The 16,070-nt window shown below is 38.0% G+C and overlaps 2 protein-coding genes across 2 annotated transcripts in view; one reads left to right on the forward strand and one right to left on the reverse strand.

Annotated features, from left to right (window-relative positions):
* LOC139141024 (cilia- and flagella-associated protein 69-like) overlaps positions 1–8,078 on the forward strand; it is a 26,012-nt gene extending 17,934 nt beyond the window's left edge. The window contains exons 16-22 of the mRNA XM_070710589.1: positions 299–491; positions 982–1,119; positions 1,374–1,648; positions 2,507–2,593; positions 3,014–3,078; positions 3,460–3,502; positions 7,033–8,078. Of these exons, the coding sequence (XP_070566690.1) occupies positions 299–491; positions 982–1,119; positions 1,374–1,648; positions 2,507–2,593; positions 3,014–3,078; positions 3,460–3,502; positions 7,033–7,164 (933 nt within the window). The 3' untranslated portion in view covers positions 7,165–8,078. The remainder of the gene's footprint in view (positions 1–298; positions 492–981; positions 1,120–1,373; positions 1,649–2,506; positions 2,594–3,013; positions 3,079–3,459; positions 3,503–7,032) is intronic.
* On the reverse strand, positions 7,989–15,786 carry LOC139141025 (uncharacterized). Its single transcript, XM_070710590.1, has 6 exons — positions 15,386–15,786; positions 13,856–13,983; positions 13,299–13,411; positions 10,931–11,137; positions 10,092–10,263; positions 7,989–8,982 (listed from the first exon to the last, which is right to left on the reverse strand). Exons 1-6 carry the CDS (start codon positions 15,577–15,579, stop codon positions 8,867–8,869), a joined length of 930 nt encoding a protein of 309 aa, XP_070566691.1. The 5' UTR covers positions 15,580–15,786; the 3' UTR covers positions 7,989–8,866.
* Between the last annotated feature and the right edge of the window lie 284 nt (positions 15,787–16,070).

Below are 16,070 nucleotides of genomic sequence, written 5' to 3' on the forward strand. Positions count from 1 at the left end.
TCCACCCGTCTACTTTCTTAAATTACCCGGCTACTTTTAAATATAAGGACAACACTGTCCTCTTAGGACATGTAATCAAAGTACCCATTAACAAGTGGGGACTGTGTCATCAACGATGACTTGTCTTGAATGGTAAACCTAGCATTTTTGTCATTCCGTTATTATACATTCAATTATCACAAGGAGAATATTTGCACAAAAATTGTAAAATTTAAGAGAATCAGTTTCACACCAGTGAGTTGATCTGTATGGAACAGGAGACCTTGATACTGATTGATACCATCTTTTACTTTCACAGGCATGCCCAAAGAACATGCACAACCTCATCTTAGGTTGTATATTGGACATGTGTGAGAACCCCAAGTCAATTCACCATGTGATGACATGGCGGGGCAAAGAGGATAGAACAGCGCCAAGTCTCTTTGTTGAGATCTGGAAGAAAGAAGAAGAAGCCATCGGTGTCAAGAGAGGGCCTCATGGTACTATACTGGGTAAGCCTTTGAAAAAAATACCACCAAGCTTACATGTAGTTTGTCTGTATTATTTGTCTGTGTTACATGTCCACAATAAAGCAGGCATTGTAATTTCTGAGCAGTATTTGTTGTAATCATAATATAATCTGAGATCACTCTCACTAAAATTATTGTCCAGGTCTGACATTCTATTTGCTTTTTGCTCACCAGTCCACCGCGCAAATTGCTTTCCAGCAGGGGAAAATGTATGATAGATAAGTGTGAAATGCTTTTCTATTGATTGCTAAAGATTACAGTATCTATGCAAATGTGCATGTATTCCATAAGGAACATACCATATGGTACAAGATAGATTAATTGCATGCATCTCAGTTGTCACTTTTAAAACATATGGAATCATTAAATGTAAATGTCTTTCAGACTTATGTCTATGCGTGAAAAATTAATTTTTGAAAAAATTGTATTAGCTATCTTGACTTTGTTGTGTTTCTCTCTTGTTATCAACCAGACACGTCCATGCCTCTCATGGGAGTTTTACAAGAAGAGCAAGGAGTTATTTCTCTGCCTGCTCACTGTCCAAGCCAGGCTATTGTTGATGTGTCGGAAAATATGCGAGCCAAGATCTATGCCCTCTTCTGCAAGATAGGTAAGCATTAACTTTTCTCTGCTATGGTTTATCCCAACCCCATTGTTATTATTGGTGATCATGTACTTGTTTATTTAGAATTAGGGGTGAACAGGTTTATGTTCCCCCTCATCAGTAATGTTCTTATTTCTCTTGATTCAGCCCTAATCATAAACTGTTGTCATTGTCACATGCAAAACCAGAGTTTCAAAAAGTATGCTTTGGCATGTTTGTATGGATGTGTTTTTGTTAATTTTTTGTGTTCATCATCATAGGTTTCAGTGAGCTGCCCGGGTTGTCGACTGAAGACCAAGTCACAGTCACGATCATTGAGAGATACATGGACTTCAAGCTGGGTGAAGTGTGGAGGGAAGTCATATCTGAGCTGGAGCAGGAACGTGTGCGGCCCATCACTCCGGATCAGGAAGCCCTTGAAACCATCAGCAGAGCATTTGATGAGAAAGTAGCAGTGGTTGCTGAGACTCAGGTGGAACTGTTAGAGGGGCAAAAACAAAAAGATTTGGATGATGAACAGGAGGTGTACACTGAGGTAAGAATTGTTGATTGCAGGAAATTGACACAAATAGTCTGAGTGTTCATGAGAGGGAATGGGATTTTGAAACTGACATGAATTAAAGTGTGGCTAAGAAACATTGTGTCAGTACTGTTCACAGTTTCAGGTTTTATACAAAATGTAGCTGCACAGGCACGACATCAGACACTGCTGCTTGAGATGCAGACCGATTTTGTCAGTGTTTCATGCATGGCAGCTGCAGCTTTTAGTCTGAGCCATTGATATGTCGCTTTGTATGTTCATTTTAACATTGGCAGTCACCATAAAGTTGTATTTTCGTTATCCCTGCATGTCTTGAGTAATTTTCAAAAATGCAATCTAAATTTGCAGACAGATATTTATTTCTAACATATTTATGAGAGAACACTGACACTATTTGCAAACAGCCCTATTTGAGTTCCTAACTCCTGTTTTCACATTGCATTTGGTAGAGTTATCATGTCTTTCTCACTTTCCTTATTGGCTACATAATTTACACATTACATTATGTACTTTCATATGGTAAAAAGCTCTCCATAGTATCATTATATTGCAACCATCTTGTTACAACATGAAGGAACTTTGCGTTTGAAATTTTAAAACTGAAGAGTATTTTCAATGTGAATGAAAAAAATTCGATGAACATTTCCTGGGAAATGTTTCATGAACAAACACAGTATTTGTATTTCAAAGACACTTCATCGGCTGTCTTTTAGGAAATATATGTTGTTGTATAATGTACCTACCCATGTGGTAGGGCTCCATGCACTGATTAATATATACCACCAGTAAATGTCATCAATGCATATATCAGGGTTTAGGGTTCTTGATTTCTGTGTTTCTTTATCTTCTCAGATCCGTGAAAATCACCGACAGAAAGAGAAGTCTATCAGAGATTGGAATGATTACATTGCCAGGGTGTCCAACTATGAATACCTCAAGGTAGGTTCAAACTTGATCTGCCCAAGGGAATGAAACATGCCAATTTGTTCTCAGGTAATGCATCCAATCCTCCAGTAAGGTAATGATGTCCACACAAAGGCTCTGCTATTCTTCACTTTTGTCAACATATATTACATTATCTAGAGATGTAGCTGGTGTACTGAACAAATATATTGACCCATATTTCTTACTGCATATAATATCACCAAATTCAGTGTACATGCAAATGAAAGGAATTTTTTGTGTTTGTTCAAATGAATAGTATTTTCACATGTACATCTTCCTCATTTGCAGAGTATCTTTTGTGTAGAAAAGAAGTACGATTTGTGATTGTCGGTGACATTTTTGCACTATGTTCATATGCAATATTTAAAATTGACAACCTTGATAATTTTCTACTCCTCTGTGTCCACATAACAGGACTCCAAGAGAAGAATGGACAGCTCCATAGAAAACTCTAGAAACCAGACCAGATACAGAGAAGTGTAAGTAACTCATCCTTTGCATCATAGTCACATGACATATCTCAACAAATCAAGTTCTGCTATTCATACCATGCCAACTGAACTTTTCACAGCTTGAAACCTTTCACCACCATGGTTTGTCACAAACCTATTGTTATCAATATGTGGACCTGTTTACAGGGCAGTGGGGTGAACAGGTTAACCCTATTCATCCTATACCCCTCAATACAAGGCCAACTCTACTCTAAAAATACTGAAGCTATATCATGATTTTAAATCTTGACCAAAAGCCATATACTGAACATTCAGATTCAGTTGTAAAATTCTACAAAATCCATATTGTGCAAGTACTGCCATACAATAAATCCATTGAAAATAACAATGCCATTTTCCTTTTTACAGTGAGTTGTTCCATGCTACAGATGAGCCAAATCTACAAACAACAGTAAGTTGCCTATATTTGATACTTTCAAAGCCCAGGTCTTCACCATCCATGCACCTTTAAACTGCTCTGAGATGTTTGTGAAGTTTTGTCACAGTAAATTCTAGCATTGCCGTATTCCTCCGATTCTAAGACCCCCTTTTCAGAACCAAAGATGACGAAAAAGATATGGGGGGTCTAATAAACGGATGTCACCGCGAAATCGAACGTCGAAGTTAATTTATGCTAATTTATGCCAATGATTTTTTGATTCACGCTGCAGACAACTCATACTTTGTGATATCGACTCATGGCCATGCTGTGTAGATACTGGCAGTCGAATCTGTGCAAGTATAAATTAATGGAGATCCACAAGTCTTGAAATATAACGTATTTGCTTCTTTTACTAAACAATTCGATAGCATTAAATCTTTGTATTTCATGAATCGATAATCACCACGAAACTTTGTACAACAAGTACGTTCCTCAGCAGCAGCTAGCTCCCCATAGCATGGCCACAAAGGTCAGACAATGAGTGAAGGGAAAGTCCCTGAAGTTCCGCTGGCTGTGATTGGTCAATTTACGCAATAGGTCAAAGGTGTCAGTGCATGAGGTCAAGGTAAAATTCTGTTCAGTGGGATGGTGTCCGTCCGATGTTTTCTATGTACAATTTTCATTTACTGTACTCCTTAAAATAAACAATCAATTACACGTCGTGAGATTTATTATTTTGCTCCTAGTTTCAAAAAGTCTAACCGTATCTCGAAACGAAATGTGATCTTACGAACAGGCAGGCTCGAACAGGTAAAGTGTTGAGGCATCGGCTGGCCGATCCCGAGACGAAAGATTGCTGCGCCAATCTGCTTTATATTTGATGTGTTGAATTTTTGGCAATACACCCTGAAGTTTTTTTATTACTTGTATCGATGACCGAAATGTCTCCTGATGTGGAATTCAGTCATCTATGATCAACTGTTCGGAATATGGTACGATCATGCACGTTTTTGTTCTAACTGTAAGTGTATGAAGTTGGGTATTTTTCCCTCGCAAGACTTCGAAAGCGTGCATAATGTTGAAAATCTGTTACACTATCGTTCTACTCATTGCTGGGACTAGTTCAGGAAAGGACACAAACAAATGCCGTCCAAACAATAAATACCTTCATTATATGAGAAAAACTACAAAATTGATGAAACATATTAAAACGGAAGAAATTCAAAGAATTTTCAGTTCATGCGCAGAAGAAACTTTGGATATCGCGTTTCGTTTGTCAACACAATAATTGTCCTCTTCATCTAAGTCAAACCAGTCGAAGTCGATATCGTCGTCATTAAGTCTTTTTGAAAGATTTTACGATGCCAATGGTATTTCTATTTTCACTGGTTGCTTATACGGTAAAGTTGAACGTAAGATAAAACTTGCAGCGCTTCACAATGATCACAAAGGAAAACTTACGTGATAGAAAACTGTTGAAAAAATCTTTTTATACTTTAATGGTAAATTTGAACGTAAGAGAAAACGTGCAGCTATTCACAATGATCACAAAAGATACCTTACCTGATAGAAAACTGTTGAAAAAATCTTTATAAGCACACCATTTAAAGAGCAACTTTTTCATGTGCCGTAGTCTTTTGCCTCAGTAGTATGAAAACAAAAGTGTAAAAGTTGAGCGAAGCAAGTTCAAAGCTCGTGTCATTAACACGTCCCAAATTTTCTATTGATAACGGCAACAAAAGGATTTCCCGACATCGTTACAAGATCCTATAAAAATGCGTCGATTTATCGTAGACTTTATTTTCTGAAAAGTCATAAGACAGTGCACGGTCGTCATGGGCAAGTTTTAGAAAAAAGTAATTATCAAAAACATTCTCGCTGTCGGCATGCCTAACTACCGTCGCAATCAGCTAGAACTTGGTTTGCCGTATGAACTTCGCCGAGATGCAGACAACATACACGATCGAAATGCTGTAGCCGTTGCTCAAGATGGTTGCAAAGTTGAAAGTTTGAAGCGAGATGCAGCACTCATACCGGGCACGGTTACTTTCGAATATCATCGATCGTGACGTGTCAGTCAACAAAAATACTACTTGAAGGCAAAGAAGAAAGCATTCATCCATTCTCCAAGAGTTGGCATGGCAGAGAAATGTCACGTCGGTGTTTTGGCAAATAATGCGGCTGTACCTCTGCTAAAGCAATCAGTCCGAGGTACTGTTTTCACCGTACATATTCACTTAAACAGACCAAATCATGCCGCTGACCAAAAAAAATGAAACTGTCCTTTTAAGGGCCACAACAGTCTCCAAACTACTGATACCCAAACTTTTTTGTGTTTGTATGAGTGTAAATTGTGTTTGTTTGATCGTGATGAAATGAGCGAATCGTACTTGATCGACAAGTCCGAAAACCCGACAATCCTAAATGTTCATTTCATGGTAGCCAAATTGCATCGAAATGTTCGATTCGTACATAATCAGATGTTGAAAAATCTGCTTATTTTGATGGTAGCAAAATGACAGTAACGAAAAGACGATATCGTACTAGATCGAGACGCTAAAAAATCCAACTCTTTTATATTGTTCATTTAGGTAGTGAAATCCAAGTGTAGTTTTATCGCCAGGAAATTATAGAACTGTTCCCGATTGACATGTTCCAAACCCCAACAATAGTGTGCGTGTGTGTGTGTGAGGTTTGATACTTCACTTTGACACTTGTTTGTGACTTTGATAAGCAGCGTAGGTGTTGTGGATATTCTGGTCTCATTACATGACAATGGCTCTATTGTTCCAGTCAAAATTCGGGTGTACCCCCCTGGGGGGTCTTATAAACGAACTAACAGCTAATTACGAATTGATAAAATAATCCTGGGGGGTCTTATAAACGGGCGGGGTCTTAGAATCGGAGGAATACGGTATCATGATGTTTTGAAAATTGAAGTAATGTACCAGCCTCATCTGTCTTTATTCAACAAATTGCAATTATTGAAAATATCACAGTATAAAAAGAGCTACTAGTATCAGGATTTTTTAACACTTCTCACAACTAAACAATATTTATTGAATCAGTTTGAAATGAAAACTCTTTCACTCAACACATACATTGCCAGATTGACTTACCAACAGAAATCCTTGAGACCCCCCTCACAACTATTTCACAATGGAAAGTCTATGTCATTGAAAAAATCTAGGAGTAAGTCAAATCTTTTGGGGATAAAGGGGAGAATGAATATAGCTTTAGTGATGGTAATTTGAGTGAAACTAGCACAGAATGATTTTGTTAGTTTTCATGTCTGGATTGTATGTTAAAAATGTATGATGGCGATGTTTGTGAAAAGGAAATATTAGTCTGTGTAAGAAGTTGGTGTCATAATCATTGACCTCAGGGTCACATATTGAAACAAACACCACCATCTGTGTTTCATCAACTCAGTCATACCACAGTCCCCCCACCATGTGAACTGTACACATGACCATCAACATTTTGAAGCAGGCATTCACAGAAACTCACTGCAAGGTATCCATCCATCTAAACTGGTACTAATTCCATTCTCCCTGCAGACATTCCAAGGAAGACACATTACAGTGGCCAGCACACCTCTGGAATTGACCGGAGCACCAATCCTCAATGCTCTGACCCAAGACAAGGACAAGGGTGTCACTCTCAAAGAACAGACAACAATAATTGTGTGATCTTATCAGTCCCAGTTTTCCCAACCAACCCTGCATTTTAATGACCATAATTTGAAATCAAGAAGTTCTTGATTGTTAAAATTTCCTATTTGAACTACTTAAGTACATCTTGAAAATTTGTAAATATATATAACATTCAAAAGTGTGCAACATTTTTTGTATCTATTGAGCACATGATTATACTAACTATAATAAATCTCTTCAACAAATTGAAATATTTTTTGAAATAATATCACTTTGTAAATATACACATGGATTCCATAGTGTAGTATTAACGGATTCCAGACTTTTGTTTGATTGAAGTCATAGTGGATTCGTAGGTGGCGTAGATTTTACGTATGCACAGATTGCATTTATACCATTTGTACAACCACAAGAAAAGCACACAGAACTCTCTCAGCATAGCCCAATTTTCTTTTGAAACCTGTCAAAACCAAAGAGAACATGGAATATGGTGCAAGGATTGAACGGACATTGTGGACATATTAAATTGCAGAAGAGGTTTAATGTTGGAACTTATTATGACAGGTATATAAAGATTATCATATTAAGAATAGTAACACAGCTGTCTGGTTTGACTCCTTTGCAAGCACAGAAATGTAACATACACCACCTCCTGTTTAATGTGAGTTTCTATGTTTGAAAACAAACACTAACATAGTGCATAATATTATTACTGCAAGATGTCAAATTGTACAAGTACTGTTTGATACCAATACTACAACTGAATGATGGACAGCTAGAAATAGCTATGTCTGCATGTACATGGTATTTGGATGTGTATTTTGTTGTCATGTGAATTAACACAACAGAACAGCACTGTGTTATTATTATACAATGATTGTCTTTATTTTATCAGAATAGCCTTTTATTTCTCTGTCAATATAAATAAAGAAATTTTTGTAAATACAAAATATGATTGAATTATTGCTTTTGTTTTTTCTACACTTTTTTAGGCGGAGGAAAGAAACTTTGGAATTGCTGACCAATGTTTCTGCGCTTCTGTCTGTATTAAGTGAAGACTTGAAATTATTGTTGTTCTCCCTCACCAGCAAGATAAAATTACCAATACCAGAAAATATTAAATATTTAAAAGTCAAAACTTTAGGGTGTTAACTTTATGGAATGGCTCTAATCGTAAGATTGATAGCGGAACATTTTCCAAACTTGATTGCCATATGTTATGATTGTGTCTTCAACATGTTTGGAAATTTATTATGCTTATCATGTAGCTATCCTCTTGGCTCGTTTGAGTGAAAACAACAGAGATATGCTAGGTCTACAGATCAAAATATTTGCTAATGTGATTGGCTGTCACCCTTTTCTTAAATTTAAATGGACCAATCAAGATCACAAGAACTGACCGACAGATACTTTGCATAAATTTGAACCAATCAAAACACGGTAACAGATATAAACTGAAGTCATGGAAGCCTACCAGAGAGGGCTACATGTAAATTTCACCAACAAATCAGAAAAGAAACAAATTTCAGCTTTGGAGCACAGATTTGTTTCTTCATTCTTAGAAGGACATGCATTCTCTCTGCCCTGGCTTCTCTGTCAGCTCATTTTCCATCCCAGCATTCTTATGTAGAATGGATAAATTGCATACTTGAATGTAAACTTCTAAAGTATATTTTGAATTTAAGTGTTTGATGTTCCTGAGTTGCGAAGGAGTTCATGTTTGAGTTCCATTTTAGTTTCACGATTCAGCAATGAGCTGGGCCGTATCTGATGTGGTTTCCTTCACAATGTCTTCATAAGCAGGGGGTGCGTACTCTGGTAAGGCCACGCTCTCCGGACCAGTCCTGCTATTTTCTATGGAATGAGAGAATGAGATGAGAGAAAAGGGCAAATAGTTGAATAATTATTCGTAGGACAACCTCAAGTCAGAATTTGTATATTTTTGTTTGCATTGACTGCCAGCTGTTCTATAGAATATGCATCAGGGACAGATATTCGGACTGTCTAATTTTATCAATACCTTTTTGGTCTATCACTTGTGGGGTCTCATTTTTTAAAGCTTTTGAATAAGAAAAAAAATTAACGTCTTAGTTTCTCCAAAATCCAAAATTCCAAAATTCTATTTTTCCCTATAGAAGAACTGCAGGGATGGCGGCCATTTTGAATTTTAAATATTCGGAAATCTTAGGTAATTTGTCTCTAGACTCTAATACCCAATTTTGCATGGTGAGCCCTGATTATTAATTTTTGATTTGTTAAGAGAATTGTTAAAAATTTCATTGAGGAAAGTTTGAGCAAGAGTTCAAATCTTTCACTTTCGAGGCGCATACTACCTTAACTATGAAAATGATGGTACAGATGAGAACAACAGCACCCAATCACATTGAGTCCATGTTATCGAAATTCATAAATTCATCATGGGACCACAAAAATCATTTTTTTGTGTTCTGGCTGAGGATTGAGTAACAAGAAAATGACTGACAAACTCAATTTTGTTAGTTTCTGAATTCATGCAGGAATGGTTTTGTATAACTCCACGAATAGTTGGCCAACAATCACACAGTGATTGATTCAGAAGTAAAATTTGAAAGATCTTCAACAAAATCACAGATCCTCCAAATCATGCCATGAGATGTTTAAATCATAGTTTGAAAAAAGGCATCAAACATTGTTATTTGTTAAAATAGCCAAAATGATATATGATAGCCAGAGAAATATTTTGTGTGATTTTTAGTTTCAATTACTGGTAACAGTCAATTGGGCGCCAAAAAGCTGGTCAGTTTTTCATCTCGCGATGTTCTCGTCCTCACTTCCAGAAGCAACGGTTCAAAATTGCCTTTGTCACAGTATACAAAAAAAAATTGAGACTTCATTTTCTAGGCTAATATTTGACGTATCAGTCTCGGAAATGGCAGTCTATTGAGATAGTGGTGAGCGCCACCAAACGTCGTACTATAATTTACCTGCTGTTTCTTCGTAAGTCGGCGGTGCCAACACAACTTGTGTTGGGATTTCGATGTCTGTGCTCTCAGGATCTCTTCGCGTGTGTAACGGTCTGTTCCCTCCAACGGCGAGGGCACAAATATCACCAGTCATTTTAATTTGAATATCTTTACACGTAAATTTTCGATAGATCTGGAGAAAGAAAATTAAAAAGTTCTGAGATTTCAAAAATGAATTATTTTCATGATGCAAAAATGTTGTGCACATTTTAAAACGATCTTGATCAGCTCTAACGGTCTATGGATAGACATTCAATGTCAAAACCAGACAAAAAGGCTTGTCTCCGAAAGAGGAAAGCAAATTCTGAACATTATTTATTCAATTTAAGCAGTATTTAGTTAAATTAAGTGATGTGTAAATACAAGAAACAGTATTCTCATATATCCACTAAGGGTATTACATTGCAAGTCTTCAACCCTTGATCGACTCCTATAGCATTTAAGGTAGAGGTTCTACCTCTGTTCCAGGGACTCGGAATGTACCTACTTCAAAACCCTTTTTTTAGATATTTCGACCCACTTCCAATTATACTGGCATACACATACACACTGTCGCTCCACAAGGAGGGACTTTGGCACACAATGCCGAATTCTTGCCCACTCCAATGAAATAGCTAACATCTGACCCACTCTTACACTCAACCCTAATTGCCACCCATTAGGGCAAACATGGGTGAACATAACGAATAATCAGTCAGTCGTCATATTTCCATCCATAAGAGCACTCCCCACATCCGGGATCTTTACAAATAAGAAAAAGTGTGACGGTAACCACACACGAATAAGCTTATATCACTTACAGTATACGTTGGACACGACAGTAAACAGCATGGCAAGCAGCAGACCCAAAAATCGAACGTTTCTGATGAACAATCGAAGCAGTGTTGATATTTTGTGTGGTTTGTGATACAAATTCGACCGTATTTACTGTAGTATGAGCCATTGCATAGAGCGCCCCCATCCAAGGTGTCGGCGAACCATGATTTGACAATGTCCTTGAAGTCGAACTGTAAAGCATGGTAAAAGAAAGTAGATTCAGTTGACTGACGTCGAAAGCAGGTTATTGTGAAGATATAGGCAAGGAAACATATATACCATATTTGAAATTCAAGATGGTCGCCATCTTTGTGTTACCTCTATGGGGAAAATGAAGTTTTCGATTTTCACAAAAATATGACAGTGAAAACTTCATTTACCCCAAAAGCTTCATAAACGAGCCCCGACAAGCGGTAGATCGGAAACGTACTGTAAAAAGCGAGTCCGAATATCTGCGCATTCTACCATTAATGTCGAGCTATTAAAACAATCAACAGGTTGTTTTTAAACACGTCCTTGTAGAAATTGCAAAATTTAGAGAAAGGCGTATTCAACAGATTGCCGGATCTCTAATAGGTCTTTAACCAGCGTCGAAAGTTGAGGGGCAGAGATGATGTTCCGAGCTTGATTTTCTCTTCAGATAATATATCCAACAATACGTCTTTATTGAATCAGTGACAGTGGAAGCGGAGCGCTTCTACTGTCTATGATTGAATCGCCAACTTCATTATAAAGCTTATCATACTATTGTTTGTCTCCAAGGACACGGCGACTAAGAGGGGTCATTGGAGACACCGCATATAAATCATTTTACGTATACCTTTTGATCTCGAAGCCATCAGAGTCCCTTTTACGATTGAAACTGTCTGTTCCGCATTTATTTTGAAATCATCAGCGGACTGTGTATCTTTTGTCGACTGACCTTGACGTGCGAAACTGATAGTTGGCTTCCTCGGAGGACGTTATGATGGGTAGCTGCAACTGTCATGACGAGTCGGAAAAGGAATCCTCGTTTTTTGTGATTCAAAACAACGTAATAGTGATGACAGGGCCGAATGTTAATACAGCTCGGTTAACGCTAGTCGGACATTGTTCTAAAACTGCTTTGTTTGAGTAGTTGCACTTACTACTTAAAGATCCATTAGCTGTAACTTTGGTCATTTTTTTATTTTGTTTGTTTCTGTGTATCATCTGCAGTTTCTGGTGTGAATCCCTGAACCATGGAGAAATTCTTAATATTTAGCTCATAAATATACCTTATATGCGTATAATCTGCATTGTTATTGTTTAAATTGTGTATTCAGGTCCGGACTAGAATACATTTATCAACAATAACAATGGTCATTTCACATATACAGGCTGTGTTGGCAAGCAAGACACCGGGCATTGGTCATGATGATCGGATTATAGAAAAATTCTGTAGTTGATACATTGAAACATAGTAGTGAAAAATTAGTCAAAATTTACAGCTAATGTCCCTTTAAAGCGCTCTGATTATTACGTCTACGCTCCCGGTCCCTGCTACACATTCATTAATTCGAGTCCAAGTCATGCAAGTCGTAAAACCTCATTACATTGCCATAGACATTTTTCAGTGTTTTGTTTTACATAAACACTGACACTTGCGTCACCCAAGCTATAACACCCCGTCAGGTGCTTTCATTCTTAGAGTACGGTGAACTACATGGTGTTCCTGTTTTTGAGAACGACTTATTTATAGTAAGAGTTAGCGACATAAACAAGCCTAAAACATGTCTCAATATGCTTTGGGTTGACGGATCGTGTTTGGGTAATACATCGCAGTTTATGGACAGAATAAAATAAAATAGGGAGGAATTATAAAAAGTTACGGCTATACTCCCCGGAAGACAAGTTTGCATGTATAGCATATATTTGTAACGACCGCGAGCGATGGACTTTATAAGCTGTAGCAGACATTTTGTTGAGTGAAGTGTAACATCTCGAGTGTCCATGCGGGGATGATTCAGAAGAAACTTATACTGCACATACTCTCGCGGAGAGGTGCCACAACTACTCGAGTGCGATGCCCAGGGCCAAAACAATGCAGGGATCGGTGTAACGAGTATGGATGATGATGTCTCTACATGTCTTGAAGGACTGTCTTTGAAGAATTGTGAATGGATTCAATAGAGACACGGTAATCGTGTACTCGAAGCTTAAGGGACCTGTAAACATTAAAAATTCATGGCTATAGAGTGGCACAAATTGGCAGCATTGCTTTTATTTCAGATTCATGCTCTAGATGGGTACAGATAACGAGTATCTCTGACGCACACCCTTGGGCAGATGCCAAATCGATGTGTGTATACAATGTTGTTTTGTCGACTTTACCTCCAGTGCAAATTTGTCTCCGTTTCTGATGCATTTTCGTGCCTGGTCTAATCCATTCTCCAGCTGTTCCTTGATTCGGGGATGGCTGCTGTTCACAAGAACGGCGAAGTAGGCTGTGATGTAATTGAGATAGGGTGCGCGATCATTTCAATTGAATGGGATGCAAAGCATGACAGGGATTATTCGCTCTACTTCACCTTTTTAGACGTCCCAGTGTAATTCGATTTGATTCGGAGAAAGGCGAAATTCAATGGTTTTTACAAAATGACGGACGAACAGACAAGCTTAGAAGAGTGCTGCAAACGACAAATCACAAAATGGGCGCGCTACCTAGAATGTCTGTGTCAAACGCTGCTATGACTTTAATAGAATGCAAATCGCCCAAGCATTTATTAGAACTTTTTTTGGTCTTTCCCTTTGAAATAATAATCATTCATTTACTAGGTCATCCATTCACCCTAACATCCAAAATTTATTATTAACATCGTGGCTCTTTTGAAATTTTCGATTTTTTTCTGTATTTAGTTGCGTAGAACTACCTCCTTTACAATACTCACCAGTCGTAATTATTCTAAAGTTTCCCGATCGTTTCCTATTTTGGCAAAATACGTCGAAAAACATTGGTTTTGAAAGAAAACCCCCTACAAATGCTTCAAATTCTTCTTCAGTATGTACATGGATGATTCTGCAACATAAAACGTAAAACGTCCATCGGAGGTTATATATATATATATATATATATATATATATATATATATATATATATAAACATATATAAACATATATAAACACGCACAGACACACAGACGCATACACACAAACATATACATGTGTGTGAGTGCGTGTCCGTATTTGTAAACTTTGCGGAACGGATAAGACGTTTGATGTGTTATCTCTCGCGCGCATCCTCACCGCTGCTGTCATTCAAAGTGATTATTCTGACAAAGTGCTCGCAATGAACGCCCTGAGGCCGAGAGTAGCTGCCAGATCCGATAATGACAAGTTTACTGAAATATCATCTGACGTGTTTATCGTTTCTCCATGTTCATTTCAAGTTATTGACACCCAGGACAGCTAAAGAGATATCTTTTGCATCCATCTAGTCATCTCACAATGCGTAGTATTTTTCCATTTTAAGAATTTTGTCAAATTTGATGGTAGTCAGTAGAATATAGGTTGGTGAACCAATATGTACATCAACCTAGGCAGCTCTGCCAACGGCTGTCACGGTGGCATATCACGTCGACCAAATCTAGCGCATGCGTAGTTTGAGCATCACGAACGATAACAGGCCCGCTCTATTTGCTCGTCTACTTTTAGAAATACAAACTCGTGATACAGTTGGGCGCTGATATAATCTCTCCGCTAGGAAAACATATCATGCATATCTTTATCCAACTGCCGCTATGCCAAAGGCGGTATTTCAATAACGATGTCTCGGTACCGATAATCCAACGTCGATCGTTTTTACAGTCTTTGTGATCAGAATATTAAACTTTAATACTACTAAATAGAAGAAGATTTTTCGGTATTTTTAAAAACGTGGACATGTAACCGTTTGAAATAATCGACTAATCTATATGCGCAAGTCCTGTCAAATTGATTATATGTTGAAAAATATACGTTTTGATGTGAGATGGGAAGTATTTGACAAAATTATACGCACAAAATAATAGTCGATCACAGAACAGATGACCGTGCTTAAAACAGAACAGTATCGTTATATTTTTTCTGTCTTTTTTTTCAAACAAATCAGAATTAGTAACGAACAATGGCGGCAATTTGCCTCGTCGAGTTGGTCGGTGTAGAAAACTGCACATGTAGATGGAAGCGTTGTAGGGAGTTGATAATGTTTGATATACAAGTAGGAGGAGATTGTTTATAATATAAATAACACAAAGGACGACAAGCTCGCTTAAGTAATTGACCTTTCACCGTCATGTGACACAAAGGGTAACGAAACGTAAACTACAAAAAACTCAGATGGTGAATATTATGGTATGTAGGGTCGCAAACTTTTCACCAGAAACCCGCTTTCCATATTTCTGAGAAAATGTCCATGTAAGGGGGTTAGTTGAATTGCTTACCCTCCCTTCGTATCGGGAAAGTCGTCGCTGTGTTTATCCGAATGAACGAAGACGTTGACGCGGCTCGGGTCCTGATGTATCGTCGGCTGGCCCGCTTCCTCGTTCCAGCGAATGTCGAAAAAACTGGGCAGTCCGTTCACAAAGTCCTCCATGAGCGCCACCCCTATCATGGGCGGCTGAGCTGGGCGAGACATTTTCAAGGAATATAACCTACCCACACCGCGATTGAAAAAAGACGGCAAAGGGCAGATTAATCAAGAACACGGAAAAACCCACTTCCCAGTTTTTGACAGTGATCTCCAAAATTTCTATCTGCGCCTGCGCTGAGTACGGATAAAATTTTAACCAAAGGGTGCAGCGTTGTGCTTGTATCGGCTTATATCGTTTTCGGACTTGGTACTCCCTGGCTAATCATTCACGTCATCTTTATTTGTACGAAGGCAACACACACTAGTGATTAACCATGTGTTTACTGCGACGTTTATTGAACTCCCAACTCAGCGACCCCACCAGTCAGTGTTACCTATTTCGAGTGAAGGCTTTTATTTTTGAAACGATTCACAGGATAAACCGCAAAGAAAATGTATAATAACGATATAGCAATATGAAAAGACAGACGAAGTTTGACATGCTTTGCGAATGGTTACAGTATACCGTTATAGTCGGGAAAATTGTGTGGCGATTT

This window comes from Ptychodera flava, chromosome 9, assembly GCF_041260155.1.
Source record: "Ptychodera flava strain L36383 chromosome 9, AS_Pfla_20210202, whole genome shotgun sequence".
Taxonomy (NCBI): domain Eukaryota; kingdom Metazoa; phylum Hemichordata; class Enteropneusta; family Ptychoderidae; genus Ptychodera; species Ptychodera flava.